This window comes from Lissotriton helveticus, chromosome 8 (assembly GCF_964261635.1).
Source record: "Lissotriton helveticus chromosome 8, aLisHel1.1, whole genome shotgun sequence".
NCBI classification, from domain to species: domain Eukaryota; kingdom Metazoa; phylum Chordata; class Amphibia; order Caudata; family Salamandridae; genus Lissotriton; species Lissotriton helveticus.
The window spans coordinates 1259596933-1259621057 of record NC_136069.1 but is presented as its reverse complement, the minus strand read 5'-3'; the positions used below and the strand labels follow the sequence as shown (position 1 = coordinate 1259621057).

Sequence of the window (24125 nt, the reverse complement as noted above, 5' to 3'; positions counted from 1 at the left end):
GTTAATATGCCAACTCTCATGCCACTAAGTTGTCAGACAGAATAAGACATCCAGATGTAATTGACCGACTTGCCTATTGCCAAGGTCATCGCCTTCAGCTTGCTGCGGATCAGCTTCACCACCATGCTCTTCTGGAGTGGAGTAGAACGACAGCAGAGCACAGACCGGCACTTCCTGGCAAGTGACAGGAACGAATCCTCCAAACTTCTGTCCAGCGCGTAGGCAAGCGTTTTTCCATCAATCACTAAACTCAGACTCGCTTGATTTGAAGATGGAGACAAGCGTTGAAGGCGAGAGGCAAAACTGCATTGCACGTGTTTAGTTGCTTGTTTTGATACACCTGGAAACTTGGACTGCACATAGTGCAGACACTGTTCAATCAAAGCAGAACAGGCATCCTGAAACAAAAGACAAATATTAATACTCTGTAAGAAAATGGAGGATGAAAGCACGTCTCCCAACTGCGAGAGCTATTGCTCACAATATCCCAGCAATACTGTACTTTATTGTGTTGTGTGAATAGTGCTTACTACCCCTCTGTGTAGCACTTGAAGCCCATATCCATGCGGAAAGCATGCTATACTTGGTGGAGTGTGTAGTTGAAGTGTGTTGTCTTTGCTGACGCCTATGTGGGAAGTGCTTCTATGTTATGGGAGCTATCCAGAGGGGTGCGGTTATCATGCTATGGGGAACTTCTAGGTGGACAAGTGATCCTTTCCCCCTTAATTGATTTTTTGATGTTGAAAGCAAGGAAGTTGAGAGGGTCACAGACTTTTCCTTCTCCCCTTTGTGATATAATGCACTTCTAGGTGTGGCAGATGAGGTAATGCGAGATAGAGTTGTTATAGTATGTCGTGTGCTGTGTGCTGGCGGATCTAATTTGCTTTGAAGGTCCCTTTAATGTGTTGCTAATTCTTGTTTTATTTTCTCGATTCAAGACCGATGAAGGCTGTGGCAATAGTTTGTCTAATCTGGAATGTTATGAAATGCCAGAAGGTAAGAAGGAATACAATCCGAGATGTGCATGGATAGACTCTGTTACAGACCTCTTTGATATGAGTGCCATTATGAGACATCAAGTAAGAAGATGCCCAGCTTTATATTCATTCGTTTATCACTGACATTATAGGATACTGGTAGTCAGGGTATGTGAATATTTGGGAACTGCAAGGGTGGATTATGTTAAGAGTACTATGGTAACCGGCGGAGTGTGGCAGATCTCTCCATTATTCGTAAGCTTGTCTGGTTAGTATTAAATGATAGTTAGAGTAACTGCTATTTGTTCCCTTCGCTTGCCAGCAAGGTTCCATAGGTCCTTTCATAGATCCTATTGCTCTCCAGCTGAATATGAGGGATAAGGTAGTGAATTGGTTGATAACGTATGGTGACACACATTATATCAGTTAGAGACAAGGAGGGCTGCCAGGAGGACTGGAGTTATTGTCCTCCATCTTGTGGTGAGAGGTATGACAGACTTTCTTTATTATGCCAGTCATGTGTGTTGGGCGGGAGGGGGCTATGTATGGGATCCTCTATGTCATCAGTCAGGAAGCGGAGCTTCAGTTACAGAGTTGTAGCGGGAATTTCTAATACTTAGTGGAGAGACATATCTTATAATCAGAATGGTGGCATTATTGAGCCCCAGTCGTATATTGAGGTCATTGCGAAGCTCTGTTAGCATGACCACAATCTTAATATAATCTGTATGTCATCAGTGAGAATCTCCTTTAAAACTCAGAAGTGAAATCAATAAAGCATTCAATAATATTCATAGATGAATATGTACAGGCAAAATGCACCAGGCACAGGCTGCACCTACTTTTGCTTGTCTCAAGGAGATGACAATTTCACGAAAACCTCTTCTTCCATTTAGATTTATTGTACTTAATTCATTTCTGCACTAGGACAGGGGTAAACATCAATAAACCTTTGCCTTCACTTAAGAAGTACGCAAAACTGGGCTTTGTTGGAGAGCCCTGCACGGCAATCTCTGTCACCTAGCAGAACCCTACTACTGCTGTCTTTTCTTGGTATCAAAGCTGAGAAAGAAGAGATTTTTTACAGCTTGTCAGCCATGACCAGAATAACTTTTCTGGATAAGAATTGGTGATTTATGGGAATAGCACTCAATTGCATCTTTAGCCACACCACTTCTGCTATAAACTCATTCTATTGTCTGCTTGACGAACACTTCCTGTGCCTAATCGTAAAAAAGCAACACATAAAAATACCTTAGTATGCTCCATTATTTTCTTCAAAAACAGTCATCACACATCTCCAATTATTACCCTGAATCTATGGCTAAACTTCAACAGACTTAACCTTTTCTTCTGCACAACCACTGAAATCTTCTACAATCCAGCATCTGACAAGTTTAACTCTGCCACAACAGCTCCCATTCACATTTCGACTGTCTGCATTACTGTCCATTATGACCATCACTTTGCTTCTTCCATATCCTCAAATTACCCTACTATGTTTGAAAGAACTGATTCCAACATTATACATTTGACTATCTCTGTCCATTTGTTAGCCTGGCTGATGAGGGCTGTTAGCCCGAAACCGGTCCCAGGATGCTTGGTTATGGTCCAGGGAAGACATGGCTTGGCAGTTCGGGCTGGACTGTTCCCATGAGGCACAGGGTCAAGACTGATTGCATATAGTTGTGTCTGAACAGGGGTGGCGAAGTGAGCTAAAGAACGATGATGGGCTTAACCCAGATCCGTGACTGGGGGTGAGTGTCTGAAAGGTTTCAGCACTCCGTCCATTATCTCCCTGTCTTTGCTTTGTTCGCCCTAAGTTGGCGGGGTATGCCCAGGCGTGGGTCCCTTGGTCACTTTGCCACTGGATTCAAGCTAGCTTGATTGATGAGGGCTGTTAGCCTGAAACTGGTCCCAGGATGCTTGTTTCCGGTCCAGGGAAGACACGGCTTGGCAGTTCGGGCTGGACTGTTCCCATGAGGCACAGGGTCAAGACTGATTTGCATATAGTTGTGTCTGAACTGGGGTGGTGAAGTGAGCTAAAGAACAATGATGATTCAACCCCAATCCGTGACTGGGGGTGAGTGTTTGAAAAGTTTCAGCGCTCTGTCCATCATCTCCTTGTGTTTGCCATAAGTTGGCAGGGTATGCCTAGGCGTGGGTCTCTTGCTCACTTTGCCATTGGATTCAAGCTAGCCTGGCTAATGAGGGCTGTTAGCCCGAAACCAGTCCCAGGAGCCTTGTTTCTGGTCCAGGGAAGACATGGCTTGGCAGTTCAGGCTGGACTCTTCCCATGAGGCACAGGGTCAAGACTGGTTTGCATATAGTTTAGTCTGAACTGGGGTGGCGAAGTGAGCTAAAGAACGATGATGGATTTAACCCATATCTGTGACTGGGGGTGAGTGTCTGAAAAGTTTCAGCGCTCCGTCCATCATCTCCTTGTGTTTGCATTTGTTAGGCACAGCACTCTTCTGGTTCATCTGATGTCTCAGGATGCTCCTACTTTGTAAACTGTACACCCACCTCTCTACTACTCACTGAATGCCACCTTGCTTACTTGCATCATTTTGCTGCCCAGAAGGACCTTCTCTATGGAACTAAGGTCTATCACCTCCCTGTCAACTTTCGAAGTTTAAATCAAAAATCACCTCTTGTGAACCATCAATAAAACCTCATTCCATCCCACTTAATAGTAAGAAGATGTCTAATGGTAGGACAATCTGCCCATGGGACACAATTCTAGCATATTGATGCCCATTCTTGAAATTATTTGGCTGTGTTATTCCTCGCTGATAATCATGTTTAGCTTCCTACTACCATTACTGTCTCATGTTTTGTTGTACTGCTTGCTAATCTAGGTACAGGACACCTTGTAGCATTGCTCTCAGCACAGCACCACATACATGCAAGTAGTAAGAAAAAGAATAAGAGTGAAGATAAGCAATGCAACATTCAAGAGGTGCCAGTCTGTTAGGGGATCAAATAATAGGCAAGAGGTAGATGAAAATGCAATGGAAGGTCACACACACTGGAAGTCTACAGTGCATATCCGAGCATAGTAGAGTCGAAGTACAGAGTATGGTGATAAAGCACAACAGGAGCATCAGCATATGATTAATATCAGAAAATAGAGTTGTTAGGTGTGTGGCTGTACCACGGAAATGTCCTGGCATACTAAAAGGGTAGGAAAGTGAGGGGTCAGAGTGCAAAGGCAAGAGTCAGAAAAAACATAGTTAGAGAACACAGCGAGGATCTCATAAGACAAAGAGCATAACAGGAGCTGGCAGTAATGATAGGTTGAGATCAACAAGAGGAAAAGGAGACTATTACTGGAGGTGAATTGAAAGACGTCACAAGCAGTCCTAAAACACAGAGGAGATCAAGGGATAAAGGTGTTCAGAGATATAATCAGCTACAACTAGCAAGACGTCTTGGTAGCGTCGGGCATTTGAGGCTTAAATTGGCATTCATCAGCCAGACCAATCACCAGCTAAAAATCATGGAGGTAGGACTGGTTATGAGCCTGGAAATATTCACACAATAAGAAATGCAATGCTGCAATGTCTAAATCAAGTCTGGTGCATTGGATATGGTTACTTGGTCTACCACAAACCTGCCCATATCTAGCAGGCCACAGTATAATGAACAGCAGTTTTTTAAAATGTTACCACGGATCTGTGCTACTTACAAACTTACCAGTGATTCCGCATTCAATGTGATGATTTCCTCATGCTCCAGCAATTTGCAGGAATATCCAACATTTATGGCTGTTTCTTGCTTATCACCAGTCAGAACCCATATCTGCAGCCCAGCCTGGCGAAGCCGTGCTATGGTTTCTGGGACACCATCTTGTAAACGATCTTCAATACCAGTTGCACCTGATTGAAAAATCGCACATATTAGTGAACACTGGTTATATATGCTAATTACAGCCCTAAAATTAAGTACTTTGGGCTTTGAGAAAGGTTTGTGCCTAATATATCCATACAATAGTAACAGGGGTAATAATTCCCAACACCCGATGAGCTTTTTAAAGCATGACATGCTGCTGTACTTATTTTATCTCAAAAGTGCAACTAGAAAAAGAACAGCTGTTTTCTCCTTTTTTCATATGCTGAAGAAGGAAATGTGGAGGGCACATTCATGGAGAAACCGATCATCCTGAAGCTGGATGAACCCCTGCCGATAACATTGTGTTTCCCTCTTGAATACTTATCGTATAACAGATGTACAGAAATGTGATCCTAAACTGGTAATTGTAATGCAAACAGCCCATCCAAGGAGAGCTCCCGAGTGGCAGGATGTACAGTGGATAGATGTATATAGATGCCACTTTCCAGATATAGCCCACTCTCCGAGAGGCATCATTATAAGCCTTTGTGCTAATGTCACCAAGATCAGACATTCTGCTGGAGAAAATTCAAGAAAATACTCAGCAGCTCCCTAGCTTCCTACAAAGAGACAAACCAGTAAGGACATTAGATGATATGCTAGACTCATCTGCTCCACATACTATAAAGCTTTACCAAGGATACTAATAAAAGAATGAAGACAGAAAAAAAACATAATCCCTAAATGACCACAGATTCGTTCCAGTCTGAAGTCACTTCACAGTACACCCTCTGGTAAAACATGTACACTTATTTCTCATTAATATGTAGACACCTCCAAAACATATTTATGAAACTAAGGCTACTACAAGTAACAAATGGTGCTCAGATTCGACCAGAACAAAGTAAATACTGGCATGCCTGATGCTCCAGGCCTAAGAATAAATCGTGTCTCAGTCATGTTTTTAACAAAAGGAAGACATGTTGGTCTTTATATCTGCCACTATGTTATCGCTGCCTGGATAACTGGGTGGATCAGTTCTGCCAAATAACTCCTTTAAAGAAACAAGGCTAGGATTGAAACACTTTCCGAATGTTAAATAAATCTCATGTTTTCAAACAGAAGTTTGACCAAAAGTGTAACAAGCTAATTATTGCTTTTCGTGTCCTTGAAAATATAAATTTATAAGTGTGTAAACCTTTCACGGGACTTCAGCAGAAATAAAAGCTATCCTGGTGAGGTCGTGGGGACTGGCTAGAGGGACAAGTAATCTGGCATTGATCAAAAATACTCAATAATGAACTTATTAGTGCTATAGCATAAGGAGTTCAAAATACACCTGTCCAACATAACACATTAAAATGACAGTGAAATAAAAAAAAACTGGTTTAAAATATCACTATATAGTCATGCTTAATATAGGCCTGGTCTATAATTAAAATATAACATTTAACACAACCTTGTCATAAAAATAGAGTTCAAAGATCTGTGGCATTAAATTAAAATCAAAGCTAATAATATATGCATTGTATTAATTCTATAATGAGGAAGAGATAATTTACAAAAATTAGAACCATATATAATACAAATTAAACCTACCAGGCACAAGGCACTACACTTTAGACATCCGATTAATCGGGTTCAAAATACCCCATTAACACAAGGCACTGAACTAGATAACACATCTTTAAAACTTAATACACTGATTAAAAATATCGGATAAAATCCCTAGCGAAAAAAAAAAATTAATCCTGAAAAATGATGTAGAATATCCCCTCAAGAAGTTAAAATTGTTCTACTCAAAGTTTTTAAAAAGTTGACAACACAGGTAGCAAAAAATGCAGTTGTGGTGTTTGCATTCTCATTGCTTAAGTCATCACAGATATAAAGTGTGATGCCACTCAAAGATTAACATACAAATATTTGTTTGCATCTTTTAATGGTGTGACAAAGGATTTTACTATGCACTCGCTATAAAAAACAAAATCTTTCAGGCAGCAATGGAAACAAGTCAAAGTAGTATGGCAAGAGAAACAATGAGAGGGGCCAGCTAGTCAGGCTACACACCTCTTATGCAACAAGAGACCACCTTGAGGCACAATAGGCTATGCAAGTGTATTAACGCACAGAGTTTCCTTGGTAATTATTTACGTAGGACTGAAAGTATTAGATTAACATAGAAGCATTGAAATAAAGTTCTGCATTTTTTGTGTTGTGATCACGTTGTGGCAAAAACATAGTTTAAAATTGCCAAAAGGACAGCCTATAAACCAGCTAAAATAAATATTTCAGGTATAAGAATAGGATACTACACTTCTGCACCCTGAATATCGACCACAGAATATCAACAGGATACAATATTGAAGACAAAATACCTAAAAAATATTATCAAGAGGTAAGTAAGTCTAGATTCTCTATGCTTAACTCCGCATATGCACGCCAAGGTACACAGATGCAGAGTTAGGAATTCTAAATCTACACTTCTCTAAACCTTTTGATACTTTGTCCCTCAGCATTCTGTCCTGATATTTGTGTACCATGGAATTCTGAGGTTCGAAATTTAGTAGTACAATCGATGCTACATCAGAGTTAGTTAGGTAAAAACTTAAGTAAAGAAAGTGAACTGCAAACTTAGTCACAAAGCCAGAGTGTTGCACAAAAAAGGAGATTTCACAATCTTGTGCAAAATACAGGAGAGGACACAAGCTGGCTAGAGAAGTAGGGAGAGTGATTTGCAGAGAAGGGTAAGATTTGAAGTGCAAGCGCAGCCATAAGATTACACGGGGAGAGGAAGGAGGGACGGGGGAGTGTAGAGCTCTGTGTGGAGAGGGAATATCTGCTGGTTTGTCCAGCATCCAAATGGGTACAGTGCGACGAGGGGCTCCTTGAAGGGATGAGCCTTCTCCTTCACCTGCTGGTAAAATGTTAAAGTCTCATAAACATAATACAACTCGCTATTTTCCCATTACAATAATTTTATCTTTCTCAGAGTCTTCCACTGTTCCATTTGACTCTCGATTGCCTTGAAACCCATGTGGTTGTCTTTGATGTCAGAGATGAACCTAAAAAACTGCTTGGGTAATACGATTACTAGGTCTGTCCAGCCCACAAGGGTGAGAGTGATTAAAGCTGATAACTGATGCGGCCTAACGGCTAGGGCGGTCGACCTCGAAGCTGGGAAACTGGGTTCGAGTTTTGGCAGGGATGCTTAACATGCTGTGATTCTGGGCAAATCACTTACCCCCAGATGCATCAAGCATCCATTTTGCGATTCCTTATTAGCGAAAAATAAGGAATCGCTAATAAGAAGTAGCAAAATGGTATGCAAGAAGAAATCACTTTAAAAATAGCAATTTCCTAAAATTCCTTAATTGCGAATCGCAATTAGCGATTCGCAAAATGAGATTGCGATTTCAAGGGTACAGGGGTGTCCAAAGGACACCCTGTTGCACCCCTGAAATTGATCTGTCCACATATGTTGCGCACACATATGCCCTTAGGGCATGTGTGTGCGCAACATGAAACTTTGAAAAAATGCACTTTAACCGCTTCAGCGCGGCGCAGATTCCTGCGCTGTGCTGAACGTTCCATTGAGCCAATGGAACGATGACGGAACGGTTCTGTCATGAGCACAGCTCAACCGTCGCTCATGACGGAACCGTTCTGTCATAAGCATGGAAGGGGTTAAAAAAAGTTTTTGCAAATTACTCATGGTAATTTGCGCCCCCTATTAGCGAAATCGCTAATTTTTTTAACTTTAATGCCTTGCATTTAAGGAATCTCAATTTGAGATTCCTTAAATGCAAATAATCGCGATTTAGCGAATTCTCAATTTGCGATTTTTGCATTTGGGATGATGCATCCCAAATGCAAAAATACCGGTTGCAAAGGGGCAGATTCTGAGAATCTGCCCCTTTGCGACCTGTTTTTTGCTTGATGCATCTGGGCCTTAATCTCCCCGTGCTTAACAAAATAAATGTGTCCGCCTCTACTGCAACTGGTGCGCATGTAAAGCGCTCTGATACCTTCGGGTCAGGCTCGAACTATATAAAATAAAAAAATGTAAATGATGTCACTTGGTTGCTCTGATTTTGGTCACAAGTGTCCCACTGCTCCATCTCACAATGAGCTAGAGTACGGCAAACACTGCTACTGTCAGAAGGCTGAGTACAGAGGTAGACTTTACAGCCATCCTCCACAAGCATGGACGTCTATTTAAAGATCAGGGGGTAGCAGCTATTACCACTGGCTTGAACTTTGATCCCCCTTGCTCACCCAGGCCTGTATCAGGGGTCACGAAGGAAGTAAACATGTTTTTGGTAGTCGTGTTTGTGTTCTGTTGATTCCTCTCCTTGTCCTTTCCATTGGGGCTTTGCGGGGGGTGGCCGACCGGAGGGAGGCTCGCCCCCCCGGGGATTTTGGGGCACCGGGAGGAAGGGGAGGGGAGGAATAAAATGGGACACAGGAAGGGACTTTGGGCTGGTTGGGCTGGGCGGCGGTTTTTGGGCTCCTTTTGGGCTGGGAGGGTTAATAAGCGGCCATTTTGGGTCACTGGTCATCATTTCATGGGACAGTGACCCAGCAGCCGGGGGGGCTCGGAGAATTTTGTAGAGTTTTGGGCTTGGTATTGTTTTAGTGTCGGTTTTGTGGAGGGCAATCGGGTTGTTAGGGCGTCTGGAGATAGCGGCGGTGCTAGGGGAAGTTCGCGAGGACTTGGGTGCCGGTTTGCAGTGCGAGGTGACGGGCTGTGGTGCGAGGAAGCGGCGGGTTGACGGCGAGGTACCTGGAAGATGGCGGCAGACTCGCTGTCGGATCCCCGGGTTCGTGAGGCGCTGCGCCTTCTCGGTGAGGCAGGCAGGACGGACCTTCTCCGCAGCGACCTCAGGGTAAGGCCACCGCGGCGCGCTGCAGATGGCGCCGCGGCGGCTTGCGAGCCGCCTAGATCACGTGCGCGCAAGGGGGAGGGGGCGGGAACACAGAAAAGAGCAGCGCGCGGTGGCGGACAGAGAGCGGCTGGGGCGGCAAAGAGGGGAGGGGGGCCGGGACGACAACGCGGCGGCCGGAAGAAGGCGCCTTTGAAGTTCGTGACAGGCGCGGATGGCCTGGGGGCGCGGGGGGGTGCAGGGAGGAGCGCTGGTGCCCAATGTCGAGGTTGTGAGAGGTGAAGGGGGTACAGGTAGGGAAATGGCGGCGCGCGGGGCGAAGCGCTGCACCAGGGGAGGGGGGGTGGGAAGGGGACAGGCGATGAGTGAGGGAGAGGGAGGGGTGCATGGTCAGGTGGAGGGGGCGGAGGGGGACGGAGGGGGAAGAAGGAGTGGGGCCTGGGGGTGGGGCAATGGGGGAGGGGGAGGCAGGGGGGCAGGGAGTGACAGGGGGGGAATCGCCACTCATGATTGAGGAGTCGGAGGGGGGGGGAAGAGGAGGGAGATGGAGGTGAGAGTGAGCTGGGGGGGGAGGACCCCGCAGATGACGACATTGTGCCTCCCAGTAGGGGGGGCTCCCCACGGGGCGGGGGGCGGGGTGCACGGCACGGAGGGGGTGCGAGGGGTGGCAGTGGGGGGCCGACCGGGGGTCCGGGCATGCATCAAGGGTTGGGGGCGGACGGTGGATGGGGGAGGGGGCTCGGCGGGGGGGTCACGGGGCAGGTGGAGCGGCAGCGGGGGGGAGACGTTGGGATGGGGCGGTTGTGGGGGTTCGAGGGGAGGCGCGTGGGAGGGGCAGGGCGGGGCGGGGAGCTGGGGGTGGGGTGAGAGTGGGTGGGGGGGCATCCAGCGCGGCGAGGAGGGCATTCTGCGGCGGGGGGGAGTGGTGGCTGGGGAGGTAGCGGAGAGGGTTTTGCCCCGGCATGCTGGACTTCCCCGTTTTTCTCTTGGCAGGAGCAGTGGGGTAGGGGCTCGGGTGAGCAGCATGCGGCTCCACCCCGCTGAGTGGATGGGCCGGCTCTGCCTAGTACGGGCGGTCGCGCTGCAACGAGGGACCTGGTGTGGACAGACGACCGATGGATGGGCCATAACTCTCCGACGCCCCCCTCCCGATGGGTCGATCCGGCCGCCGGGGGACGGGGATGGAGCAACGATGTGACGGGTTACTCAGCTTACCACCAAGAGAGTAGAAGGAGAGTGAGTGTGGACCTAGGTACTTTGATGACGGAGTGTAGGGATAAGGCAGGTCTAAGCAGGGTGTCCACAGGAAGGGTTTTTGCTGTCGGAGAGGGGAGTGCGGAGATGGAGTCAGAGGAAGAGGGGGAGCTGCGGGAGGACGGGGGAGAGGTCAGTAATGTTGTTGGCAGTGTTTTGCAGGAATGCCCCCGGCAAGTGGTGCCGCGAGTGACGGCCCCCCCCAGCTGAAATGGTTAGGCGGCGGGATCCGGTGCGGACGCCAGCCTTGACGCCAGGTAAGACCAGTACGGGGTCGGGGAGTGGCTTGGGCGCGCCTCATGGAGGCAAGGCGGGTGGAAGTAGGGATGGCAGTTGCCAAGTGTCGGTGGGGACGGATGCTGTGGGTGGTGATGAGGTGAGACTGGTGAAGGGTAGGTATGTGATGGATGCCGGGGTGTGTACGGAGGCGGATGGCGCGGCGTCGGGAAGTTCGGGGACGGGCGTGGCAGCTGGCGGGTCGACGGCGGCAGGCGCCGGGGCGAAGGAGAGCTGCGAGGTTCCGGTCAAGAAGCTGCCGTACATGGGGGTAGCGAAGCCATTGGGGGCGCATTTGTCGATGGTAACTAAGGAGAAGATATGGAAGGGGGAGTAAGTGGAGATTTTGAAGTTGCTCCACCGGGAATTGATGGCCAAGGAAGGGTCGAAAGAGGAGGAGCAGGAATTGGCGAGGCGGCCGAAAGTGCCGGTTACTATCGAGAATTGGTCGGCGGCTTTCTTAATTTATGCGAGCGTGTACTGTGAGAAGTACCCGGACAGGGCGGTCGCGCTGTTTAAATACATGTATGTGGTGCGGCGGGCGCAAGTGACCTACGGGGGCAATGCTTGGTCGCATTACGATGAGGAGTTCCGGGCGCGCATGGCGTCCGACCCGGAGGCTAAGTGGGGGGAGTTGGACGCGGACCTGTACCAGCAGACGATGAGTGGGGCGAAATTTGGCCGCACTATCTACACGGCCAGTGGCTTGCCGCTGGCTCCTCCCCCCTTTTCGGCCCGCCCCACCCGTGGGGGGGTGGAGACGGGGGGAGCCGGGAGCAGTCCCGGCGTTGGGACATGCTGGGATTTTAACAGGGGTTCCTGTCTCCGGCAGACGTGCCGCTTTCGGCATGAGTGCTCCGCTTGTGGAAAACGTCACCCAGAGGCGCGATGCTGGGGGTTTTGGGGAGGCCCCTCACAGGGTCAATTCCCGGCTCCCGTGCCCGGCAGGGGGAGGGGAGGGGGTAGGGGGGGGCGAGTACCATGGGAAAAGGCTCGTACACCGGTTAGGCTGGATCCGCTGGAACCTTTCTTGGAGGTGTATCCGCGGGCGGACGATGCGACGGTGCTGCGTCGGGGTTTCAGGGAGGGTTTCCGGTTGGGGCACGAGGGTCCGCGGATCGCTCGATGGGCGGAGAACCTGAAGTCCGTGAACGCACACAAGGGTATCGTCCGGGAGAAGCTCTTCAAGGAAGTGAAAGAGGGGAGGATGGTGGGACCTTTCGAGGTAGCGCCGTTAAGAGATTTGATCATTTCACCCATTGGTGTGGTCCCAAAGAAAGAGCAAGGTCAATTCCGCCTGATTCAACATCTCTCATGGCCGGAGGGCGCGTCGGTGAACGACTTTATCTCGGCGGATTTGGCATCGGTGTCCTACTCGTCCGTGGACGTTGCGAGGAAGTTGGTGACGACGGCGGGTCGGGGGGCGCTCATGGCAAAATGCGATGTAAAATCGGCATTTCGGTTGCTTCCGGTTCACCCAACTGATCATCATTTGCTGGGGATCCAGCTGGATGGGTTCATTTTTGTCGATAGAGCGCTTCCAATGGGGTGCTCCGTGTCGTGTGCCTTGTTTGAGCGTTTCAGCTCTTTTTTGCAGTGGGCTTTTTCCTGGCGCACAGGCTCTGAGGCGATTACGCATTACCTGGACGACTTCTTCCTGGTGGGCAGCCCCGGTTCGACGGACTGCCAGCAGCAGCTGAGCAGTTTTACGGACCTGATGGATTACCTGGGGGTGCCTTTGGCGCCAGAGAAGACGCAGGGGCCCAGCACGGTGCTGTCGTTCCTCGGGATAGAGCTCGACTCAGCGGCCATGGAAGCACGCCTACCGGAGGACAAGCGGTCGGCGATGATGGATTTGGTGAAGGGCATGTTGGCCAAGCGGAAGGTGTTGGTGCGAGAGGTGCAGGTGTTGCTGGGGCATTTGAATTTCGCGTGCCGCGTTGTGCGAGCGGGGCGGACCTTTTGTCAGCGGTTGGGATTGGCCTTGTCCGGTTAGTCGCTGCCTCACCATCACGTACGGCTATCGGTGGGCGCAAGAGAAGATCTGTGCATGTGGTTGGCCTTTTTGGAACGATTCAACGGTGTTCCCATGGCGCCCCCGGAGGAGTGGGAGTGGGATGTGACGATGTCATCGGATGCAGCGGGAGTCGGAGGTTTCGGACTCTACTGGGCGGGCCGGTGGTGCGCGGAACAATGGCCGGAGCAGTGGCAGGCGGGGGGGAGAAGCATTGCTTTCTTGGAATTGTTCCCGCTGGTGGTGGCTGTGACAGTGTGGGCGAGTGAGTTGGCGCACAGGCGCGTGTTGTTCAAGGTGGACAATATGTCGGTGGTGCAGGTGGTGAACCGGCAGTCTGCGAGGGAGCCCCAGGTGCTAAAGCTGATGCGCGTGTTCGTGTTGAGGTGCTTGGAACACAATATCTTGTTTCGGGCTCAGCATGTGCCGGGAGTGGACAATGACATTGCGGATGCTTTGTCTCGTCAACAGTGGCAAAGGTTCCATGGGCTAGCCACGGAGGCGGCAGCGGTCAAGACGGAGGTGCCGGAGGAGATGTGGTTGGTGGGAGAGCGCGGGTCGTTCAATTGGTGAGGTCGTCCATGGCAGCGTCCACGTGGAGGAGTTACGAACAGGCCTGGCTGGAGTTTCTGCGTTTTGGAGCGGTAAGGCAGCGGGACAAGTGGCGTCGGGAAGAGCAGGTGGTGCAATTCGTGCTGGGGTTAATGGACAAAGGTCTGGCGAGAGTGACAATTGCGGGTAAACTGGCAGGTTTGGCGTTCATGGGCAAGCTTTGGTGGGGTTATGCCCCCTCGGCGGGTGAATTGGGAGGGCGTCTTTTGGAGGGTTGGGAGAGAGAGAGAGGGGCTCAGGTGCGGAGGAGACGGCCAATTACAGAGGCGATGCTGGAAGGACTGGTAGGCTGTTTACCGGTAGTGTGCAGAGATCGGGAGGAGACGGTGCGGTTTTCCACATTGATGTCGTGGATGTATTTCGGGGTCTTTCGGGTGTCGGAGTTGGTGGGTTTGAAGGGGCGGGCGGGGCTGACGTGGGGGGAAGTGGAGTTCCGAGGCAGGGAGGTCGCAGTGCGGCTTCAACGTTCCAAGACTGATCAGCGAGGGAGGGGTACTTGGGTGTTGCTGGGTCCTGGGGGAACAGAGGCGGTGTGTCCGGTGGAGTGGGGGAGACGGCTGGCGGACGGAGGGGTGCAGGTTGGGGCGGAGGTGTTTGGCAGGAGAGAGGCGGGACGAGTGACGGCTGCGCAGTTGTTATGGGTCCTGCGGCACGCCCTGCGGTGTATGGGTGAGGATCGGAAAGACTTTGTTTCGCATCGGGGCGGCGAGGAAAGGTTGGGGGAAGGAGGAAATTAAACAGTTGGGACGATGGAAATCGGACTGTTATAAGACGTATGTCAGGTTGCGAGGGGTAGTGGTGGACTAAGCTGGTTTTGGATTTGCTGCTTATATATGTTTCTTTCCAGGTGCGGTGGCGGGGCCTACAGCGGCAGCAGTGTCTATATACGTGGTGAGCCATTCTTTTGTAAAGAGAGCGGAGAAGGCTGAGTGGGAAAAATACAGGAACCTTAACCTTGAATTGGATGAGCATTTGTTTAGGTGTCATTGGAGGGGTAAAGGGGGCATGCGTTGGCACGAGTTGGTGCCGATGTTGAATAACGTTGTGCGGGGAGGGGTGTGCCCGGATGTTTTGGTGGTTCATCTGGGGGAAAACGACCTGGTTCAGTGTAAGGGACTGGCACTGGTAAAGCAGATGAGGAGGGATTTACTAGAGATCAAGAGGCAGTGGGCAGGGTGTTACGTCATCTGGTCGGAGTTTATACCTAGGAGATGTTGGAGGGGAGCGGAGAGAACAGGGGCTATTGACAGGACTAGGAGGAAGATTAACAGGGAGATGAGGGCTTTTTGTGAGAAGGAAGGGGTAGGTAGAATGGAGCATCCGGAACTGAAGTATGGGGCGGTCTACTTTTTTATGGAGGATGGGGTACATTTGTCAAGATACGGGATGGAGCTCTATATTGTACAACTGAAGGAAGCATTGGATCGGGCAATAGGGGTGCAAAGGTATCCGAAGGTGCAAGGGTCCTAGGGGGGGGGTCGAAAGCGGTAGGGGGCCTTCGAGTGGCGCTTTTCCCTAGTTATAATGGGGGGGGGGTAGGATAGGAGGAAGGAGCTTTACTGGTTGAAGGGGAGGGAGTGTATATATGGCAGATGTTAAAACAGTTGAGGCAGGCGTTTTGGGTAACTGATAAGGATTTTTATGATGTTGTCGGGGAACTGTTTAGGGGTGGGGGTGGGGGGATTGGTCAGGTATATGTATATTTAGTTAGGCCTAGTTTTGTACGGCAAAGGCCAAGGTTGGGGTATGTTTTCAGGATGCACCTGTTTTCCAATAAAAGCGGCCTTTATCACACCTTACACCTGTGTCCGGTCGGTTCTTCCCCTCCCCGTCTCCCGATGGGCCCCAATGGGGCTTTGCGGGGGGTGGCCGACCTGATGGAGGCTCGCCCCCCCGGGGATTTTGGGGCACCGGGAGGAAGGGGAGGGGAGGAATAAAATGGGACACAGGAAGGGACTTTGGGCTGGTTGGGCTGGGCGGCGGTTTTTGGGCTCCTTTTGGGCTGGGAGGGTTAATAAGCGGCCATTTTGGGTCACTGGTCACCATTTCATGGGACAGGGAGCCAGCAGCCGGGGGGCTCGGAGAATTTTGTCCCACCCGCCCTCCCTTAGGATGGGGGGGGGGGTTCTTTCTTTTCTTCTCTCCAAGGTTGGGAAATTTAAGGGGGTTTTTGTTGGTTGCAGGTGCTTTCTGTGTTAGGGTTGAAAAGTGTTGTCGCTGGAGCAGGTGCTGGAGAGTTTTATGTAGGATGGCGCTTTTCCCTAGTTATAATGGGGGGGGGTAGGATAGGAGGAAGGAGCTTTACTGGTTGAAGGGGAGGGAGTGTATATATGGCAGATGTTAAAACAGTTGAGGCAGGCGTTTTGGGTAACTGATAAGGATTTTTATGATGTTGTCGGGGAACTGTTTAGGGGTGGGGGTGGGGGATTGGTCAGGTATATGTATATTTAGTTAGGCCTAGTTTTGTACGGCAAAGGCCAAGGTTGGGGTATGTTTTCAGGATGCACCTGTTTTCCAATAAAAGCGGCCTTTATCACACCTTACACCTGTGTCCGGTCGGTTCTTCCCCTCCCCGTCTCCCGATGGCCCCCAAAGTCCTTTGGCAGCAAACAGAATGAAGATAACTGACTATGGTGGGACAAGGAGCCAACCTTCTAATGCCATTGAAGGTTTAACGTGTAAGTGATAAATTACGTCATTAAGCGGCTACGCCTGGCTTTCTGACGAATGTACGTATTTGACGCGCAGCGGCATAAACACGGTCTCTACTCAAAACAGCTCGCCATGAACACTATAACGATGGTCAAACTCGACCCAAAACACAATGCCGAAAGAAATTGTTTATTCTCGGTTGTAGTAAACTATCAGACTTGCCGTAGATTCAAGCGAACCTCACTTCTAAGAAAAGCTGCAGATACAAACGTCTGCTAATGCTGCTGGGTGATTAACATTTGCTAATTCATTTTATCTGTTTACAATTTGCTAACATCATACATAGATTACTTTTCAAATAATTGTCTAATTACACACTGGCTCGTAAACCTCGAATTTAAATTAACCATCCATGTTTTCGAGCAACCGAACACAACAATAGGAAATCAGAAATTACAATAAGTCAAGCATTAAAAATGCTGCTGTTGCAGTTATTTTCTGCTAAGCAAACATGAAATGCTAGCATTGGACAATATCAGGGACAAATGCTTCATGACAAAGAGGAACACTTCGGTTTTCCTGCCACAGACGGGTGCTTCTGTTGTTGCTGAATGGAGCACTCGTTTTTTTCCAGCTTTTGGTAAATACAAATTACAGCTGACACACAACTTGGGTGCGTTCTCCCCACTTTCGCATGCTTCTTCTAAAATACAGTCGTGAGTAATGAACGCAATTGAGGTAAACATGTTAATTATTAATCACGAGCACAGAAGTTAGATCAGCACACAGTCGCATATTTTCTGCCGTGCACACGCAGTCACCTAGAAGGTGCAGATTGGTTTCTAGGCTGATGGCCGACTGGAACAACAGGGCTTCGCGGTTTTCAATAGATGACTCGGCCTGCAAATGACCTTTCAGCCAACAAGCATAATCTTCTTTGTGGAGAACCTGTGCAAAAAAAAGTAACGTTCATTTAAAAAAAAAAAAAAAAAAAAAAAGCACAACTACAAGTAAAATAATAACCTAGTGTAAATGAACAGTATACTCTCAATCTATTTTTCTATCTTTCTATCTATCTATCTATCTATCTATCTATCTGACTGTCGTTCATTAAACACTATAGGAGAGAACAACATGCATAAACTACAACGGGCACTACATCATAATTTAAATAACAAACATGGAATAAAGGCTTGGCCAGAAAAACATGAATTAGTATTTGTTCCTGAGCGATTAAGCCAAAAGATGAAAAATACATTCGAATATACATTCGCTTCCCTTTACAAAAAGATAGTATTAAAAAAATGCACTGAAATAAAATCAATGATTTTTCAAACGGAATTCGAATACTTATCCCATGAATGACACAGGTTTCTAATGCTGTCATCACAGAAAGTTTATAAACCACATTTTCCTGAAAGTGGTAATGAAATAACATAGATGTATTACATTAACAATACTTCTAAGTCGGAAAGAGACAGAGTGGTTGTTTTCCCTCCCTCCATATCACTTCTGCCAGACTGTGCACAGGAGAGGCGGTGGCAATGCGATACCCTACAACAGGGATGTTGACTCTGGGGCCCACTTCCTTAAATTGGAGGGTGACCCACCAATGTACCCTGCCAAACTGCTGAGGAGGTCCCTAAAATACTGCACCAGTTTTCATCTGTGTGTGCTGCCAGTCCACAAACCCGTGGGCATGGGGATGAGACATCTTCAAAGCTAATATAGGTATAATAAACCCACAACTCCCATTTGGCGAGACACTTGGCTTGCCCAATTGGTTGACTGTCTGAGTTTTGACAATGGGACACAATAGGTATCTCAACTTTGGGAGACGCTGGGCGAGCTGGCAGTATTAGGCCTTAGAAGATCCGGTCATAGACTTCCACCTGCAAAAACCTAAATGTTTCCGATATCTCCAACTGCGCCATGCTTCTGAAAGCTAAGGAAGCAGATAGAGGGCACTATCAGAATTCAGTCCTCTTGAAGTTAAATTAGTCATTGGGGCTCTGTGAAAAATGGAACTCCCAAATCTATAGATGAGAGAGGCGTGGGAACTTGATCTAGGCACATTAGATTAGGACTGGATAGAGGCGAGGATGGCACCGCAGGTGTTCAGCATCTTGGCGCACTATAATCCCTCTCAAATATGGTACATGACGCCTAACTACCAGAGATGCAACTCTCCCCTCAGCACATATTAGCACATGAAATGGCAATGAAGTAAAGTGAGTAAAACGCTGGGGAACGTGGTACGTAAGAGGTCATTCCTTGACCTCAAGGTGATGATACCAAAAATTATGGAGCACCTAGGTGGACCCATGATACCCGTATCCTTATATGTTTGGAAAGACAAATATTTAGGAACAAGAGTTTTAAATAAACATGGACTGACAACAGGTGATACTGACAACAAAAGTTACTAACTATGGATACAATGCACTGGAACATATCATAGAACAGGTGCTTTATTCAACAATATATTTGTTAGGGATCTGGTTTTAAACATTCATTGCCGATCCAACATTGGTTCTCATGATGTGCATTTTATGCTTATTATGCATCACGGTACATTTCAATATACATATACATTAAAACAAATATTCAAGAAAATACAAAAAAATATACAAAAAATTATAATGATAATATATATACAAGGGTAAATGTTGTTAATCGCAAAAACATGGCTAAAGGTGATTTAACATTGCTACGTGCGTTTCGGCCATGATCCTTCATCAGGGAGCCATGATATATGTTCCGAGTGTACCAATATAATGTTGCAACCGCGATGGCGGATGGTAGACTCTAGATATATTTATACGGTCACTTTAAATCCAGGTAATACCACATTGGGGTTGCTGTTTACTGCAAATAGAGGTCGGACGATGTTTGTATACGTTGCCGTCCTGTAGTCTATGGATGTTAAAACAGCTACAACAGAGACTCAGGTAACCAGATGGAGTTGTGATGTGATGATTGCTGAATGCAATGGCGACAATGTGTCATATAAAGAGGTCCGAAAAAATGTGACTAAAAGCAAAGTTCTGGCTGCAGTGAGGATGAATAAGACTTAGTTTGTTTATTTCAAATGTGGGCAGGTATCCGCTCCGGATGGAAGAGGGAAAATAAAAGCATTGCTTAAAAAACAGCCACTGTTATCTTCACCGGTATGTAATTCTTAACTTCGGTGTTTAGAGGGGAAAATGAGGTAGCGCTTGAACTTCAGTTAAAGATATCCTCCGATGGTGGAATCCGATATGGCGGCGTCTCGACAGCAGTCGGGAGATGGAGACACTTCAAGGAGGGTCTTATTTAAATAAGACCCTCCTTGAAGTGTCTCCATCTATTTAAAGTGACCCTATAAATATATCTAGAGTCTACCATCCGCCATCGCGGTTGCAACATTATATTGGTACACTCGGAACATATATCATGGCTCCTTGATGAAGGCTCATGGCCGAAACGCGCGTAGCAATGTTAAATCACCTTTAGCCATGTTTTTGCGATTAACAACATTTACCCTTGTATATATATTATCATTATAATTTTTTGTATATTTTTTTGTATTTTCTTGCATTTTTTAAAAATGTATATTTATATTGAAATGTACCGTGATGCATAATAAGCATAAAATGCACATCATGAGAACCAATGTTGGATCGGCAATGAATGTTTAAAACCAGATCCCTAACAAATATATTGTTGAATAAAGCACCTTTTCTATGATATGTTCCAGTGCATTGCCTATCCATAGTTAGTAACTTTTGTTGTCAGTATCACCTGTTGTCAGTCCATGTTTATTTAAAACACTTGTTCCTAAATATTTGTCTTTCCAAACATTTAGTGATCCCAATTTAGGAACTCTTGTTGGGGATACCTCCTTTTCTTACACCTGTATCCTTATAACCATTGGTCTTATGATAGCAAAGAAGGATCTGGCCCACCACTGGAGATAAACAGATCCCCTTCCACTGGAGGAATGGACCAGGACGATGGCTTCTGCGCTCCTACAGAGGAACTTGTCTACATGGTCTTTGGGGTGCAAAATAAGCCCCTAAAATATGGACCCCATTATGAAATTACTTTAATGAGGGTTTGGGATTTCCTGGCTTCCTTGTTATAAAACTGCCGCCACTGTAACTCTGTTCATAGTATTGTTCTGATCTGTTGATCCATTGAGTACAGGAGCCGTTTTCTGAATTGCCTGCAAATGACGTATTCCCTTCCTGTTTTGCACTGGTCTTTCTTTTGCATTTGAAATCAATGTAAAAAAAGGATAAAAAAAGCTAAAACTGAATAAACCATCTGCTCGAAGAACTTGGGTGGGTCACTCTCAAGCTAGCAGAGGTTTTAAGGCAGCGGGAGTCAGAGGATAGAAGAGGGCCCAATTCAAAACACAGCAGCATTGTGCATTCGGTCCTATGTGTTGCAGCACTGCAGTTAAGATGGATGCTCGTCTATGGCAATATATTTTTGCACCGCAATGCTGTAGAATATCTTACTTGATAACTCCAACACCAACAGCAATGGGCTTCAATTTTGTCTTTCTTCAAAGAAAGGGTTACCTACGATTAAACCATGGGTCTGAGATACATTGTTAAGTTGTGTTTAGGCTGGATGAGCATTTCATGATAGGGAATTAGTCTAAGGTTTCAGAGATAGGGAATTTTGTATTTCTGTTTCTATGAACAAGTTGGAGAACTGGTGATAGCATAGTCTAGGAGGAGGAAATGGCAAATGGTTCAGAAGGTAAGATGATTGTTGTAGTATAATTTAGTTATGTCGAACAAGTCAGAATAGACAACATTCCTTCACAAAAACAGCACTGAATTCTTAAAATACGCTACCGACCAGGAGAAATAAAACCAAAAAAGCAAAACGTTTAGTTAAATTGATTGTCTGGCTTAAGGGGAATGAATAATGTGGGAACAAAACACTGGGTAAACTTGGAGAAAGTTAATAACTCAAAGAACTCACGATTCCATCGAGACTTGAGACCCAAGACACATACTCAACTGAGACATGTGATCTAATAGCCGATTTCTTTGTAGATAAGGTGGATACAATTCATGCCACCTTTGTAGACAACAAAATTCTCTTTAAAAACAGTGAGGATACTAGAACTATCCTAACACACAACTCACCCCTCACTAGCTTTAAAATTCCTGACAGACATGAACTTTTAGGTATTGTTAATGGTATACAGTCCGGCTCCCCCACTGACGCCTGTCCACCGGACCGGTGCAAGGGAGTTATGGAAAGTATATTAATTGATTATATCAGTCACATGTTGACACTATCTTTTCAGGAATGCTACGTACCGGAGGTATGGAAAACTGCGCAAGTTATACCATTAAAGAAAAAGCCCAACATACCCATTTCTCAGCTCCAAAATCTCCGCCCCATCTCCCTCCTCCCATTCTGCGCTAAAATAATAGAGAAAATCGCGAACAGACAGCTCATGGAGTATTTGGAGGCAGAAGCTCTCCTCCACCCCTCACAATCGGGATTTAGAGCAGGCTACTCTACTGAGTCGGCAGTTCAATACTCGACTGAACGTCTTCGGCAGATAGTGGACGAAGGCGAGACGGCAGCGTTGGTCTTATTGGACCTTAGTGCAGCATTTGACACCGTGCTGCACTCAACGCTGCTGTCTCGTCTTTCGGACATGGGGGTAACGGGTCCAGCACTTGCCTGGCTGCGTTCCTTTCTGGCCGACAGAAGCTTTCAGCTATACTGCCCACCCTTCAGATCCTCCCTTCGGAAGGTGAGCCATGGGGTTCCACAGGGCTCTAGTTTGAGCCCTACGTTATTTAACATCTATATGGAACCCCTGGCTCACATAGTTGAAGGTTTCGGGGTGGGCATTGTCAGCTACGCTGACGACACCCAGCTGGTGTTTAAGCTAACTCCCAACCGAAGAGAAGATGCCATCAATTTCTCGAATTGTATGTCTGCAGTAGCGGTCTGGGTGAATAACAACTGCCTTCGTCTAAATGGCGAAAAGACTGAACTACTGGTGATCGGGAGAGCAACATCAGCTTGGTCTCGCTTATGGTGGCCTAGCGAATTGGGTAACCCCCCCATTCCTGTGGAGTCGGTAAGAAACCTAGGCATTATGCTGGACTCGGATCTCTCTTGCAAGACCCATGTCAACAGGGTAACGGGAAGGTGCTTTGGCATACTAAGGGTTCTTCGAAAAGTATTGGATCTCCTTCCTACCGGAGCCAGAAAAACAATTGTCCACGCGCTAGTGACTCCCCATTTGGATTATGGGAATGCCCTTCTGATTGGGCTCAGTCAAAAGGACTTACATCAACTGCAATGTGTGCAGAATGCTGCCGCACGCCTTGTGCTCGGACTCTCACGTAGAGTTTCCGCAAAAGCTGCCCTGGTCAAACTTCACTGGCTCCCGGTTAGGGAGAGAATTAAATTTAAGACCCTCTGCTATGCTCATCGCATCGCTCAGGACAAAGGCCCTGAATATTTAAAAAATCTCCTCACAATACACCGCCCTACCCGGAACCTAAGATCATCTGGCATGATGCTATTTAAACTCCCTCGAATCTTCAGAGCCAGAATCGGTGGCAGTTCCTTCAGGTACATTAGCCTCCAAACACTGGAACGCGCTCCCGCTCCACTTGCGGATGGAGCCATCTGAACTGAGATTTCGGGGAAAACTGAAAACTCTTCTGTTCCCCAACATGTAACTTCTCCCGAGCTTCTTCTCCACAGCTGCCTCTTGATCTCTGTATTTTATTTAGCAGTTAGCGCGGGGACACACAGTCTCTGTGTAGCCAGGCGCTCTACAAATGATTTATTATTATTATTATTATTAACTGATCTGTAAAGAGCAGGGTAAATCTCTTGTCAGCTGGTAGGTTGAGGTCAGTGTGACACTTTCCTAAAGGGCCGAATCTGCAACTGAGTGGTTTATAGTGTAAATAATTAGACAATGGCAAGGGGTCTTTATTTTGAATCACAGTGTAAGAAATTGGGTTACTGGTTGCGGGTTTGAAGGCCCCACTCAGGGAACAACCACAATCTTTGTCAGGGCACCACAAAAGTCAATAAAAGAACCTGTGCTTAACCATCTGGTAGCCGAGCACAGAAGCAGTCCGGTTCAACTTACAGGCAATGTGTAAAGTACTTATGCAGCACACAAACAATTTAGAAAACTAATTTAGAAAAATACAGTAGTATATTATAGCAATATTATAGCAAAAAAAATACCCGAACAACAAAAGTCAAATCAGTAAAACAGGAGCTATTGAATCTTAACGCTGTAGAAGCTAACAGCTAGATTCATCATTGTGAAATCGGCTCGCAAAGGACCAGATTCTCAGAATCTGGCCCTTTGCGTGCGCAATTTTTGCATTTGGGATTCATCATCCCAAATGCAAAAATCGCTAATTGCGAAATCGCATATTTGCGAGGAATTGCATTTAATGAATCTCTATTTGAGATTCCTTAAATGCAATTCATTAACCAATTTTAATTTGCGAATTCACAATTTTTGGCCGCTATTTACCACGATTTGTAACTTCGTGGTAAATAGCGAAAACTTAGAAAAATGCACTTCAGTGCATTTTTCTAAGTTGCATGTTACACACACACATG

General features: G+C 47.1%; 1 protein-coding gene across 1 annotated transcript in view; it reads right to left on the bottom strand.

Annotated features, from left to right (window-relative positions):
* The window catches only part of ATP10A (ATPase phospholipid transporting 10A (putative)), an 828689-nt gene that overhangs the window by 85461 nt on the left and 719103 nt on the right, over window positions 1-24125 (bottom strand). The window contains exons 12-14 of the mRNA XM_078658238.1: window positions 17324-17450; window positions 4677-4858; window positions 74-398 (exon numbers count right to left, since the gene is read on the bottom strand). Of these exons, the coding sequence (XP_078514364.1) occupies window positions 74-398; window positions 4677-4858; window positions 17324-17450 (634 nt within the window). The remainder of the gene's footprint in view (window positions 1-73; window positions 399-4676; window positions 4859-17323; window positions 17451-24125) is intronic.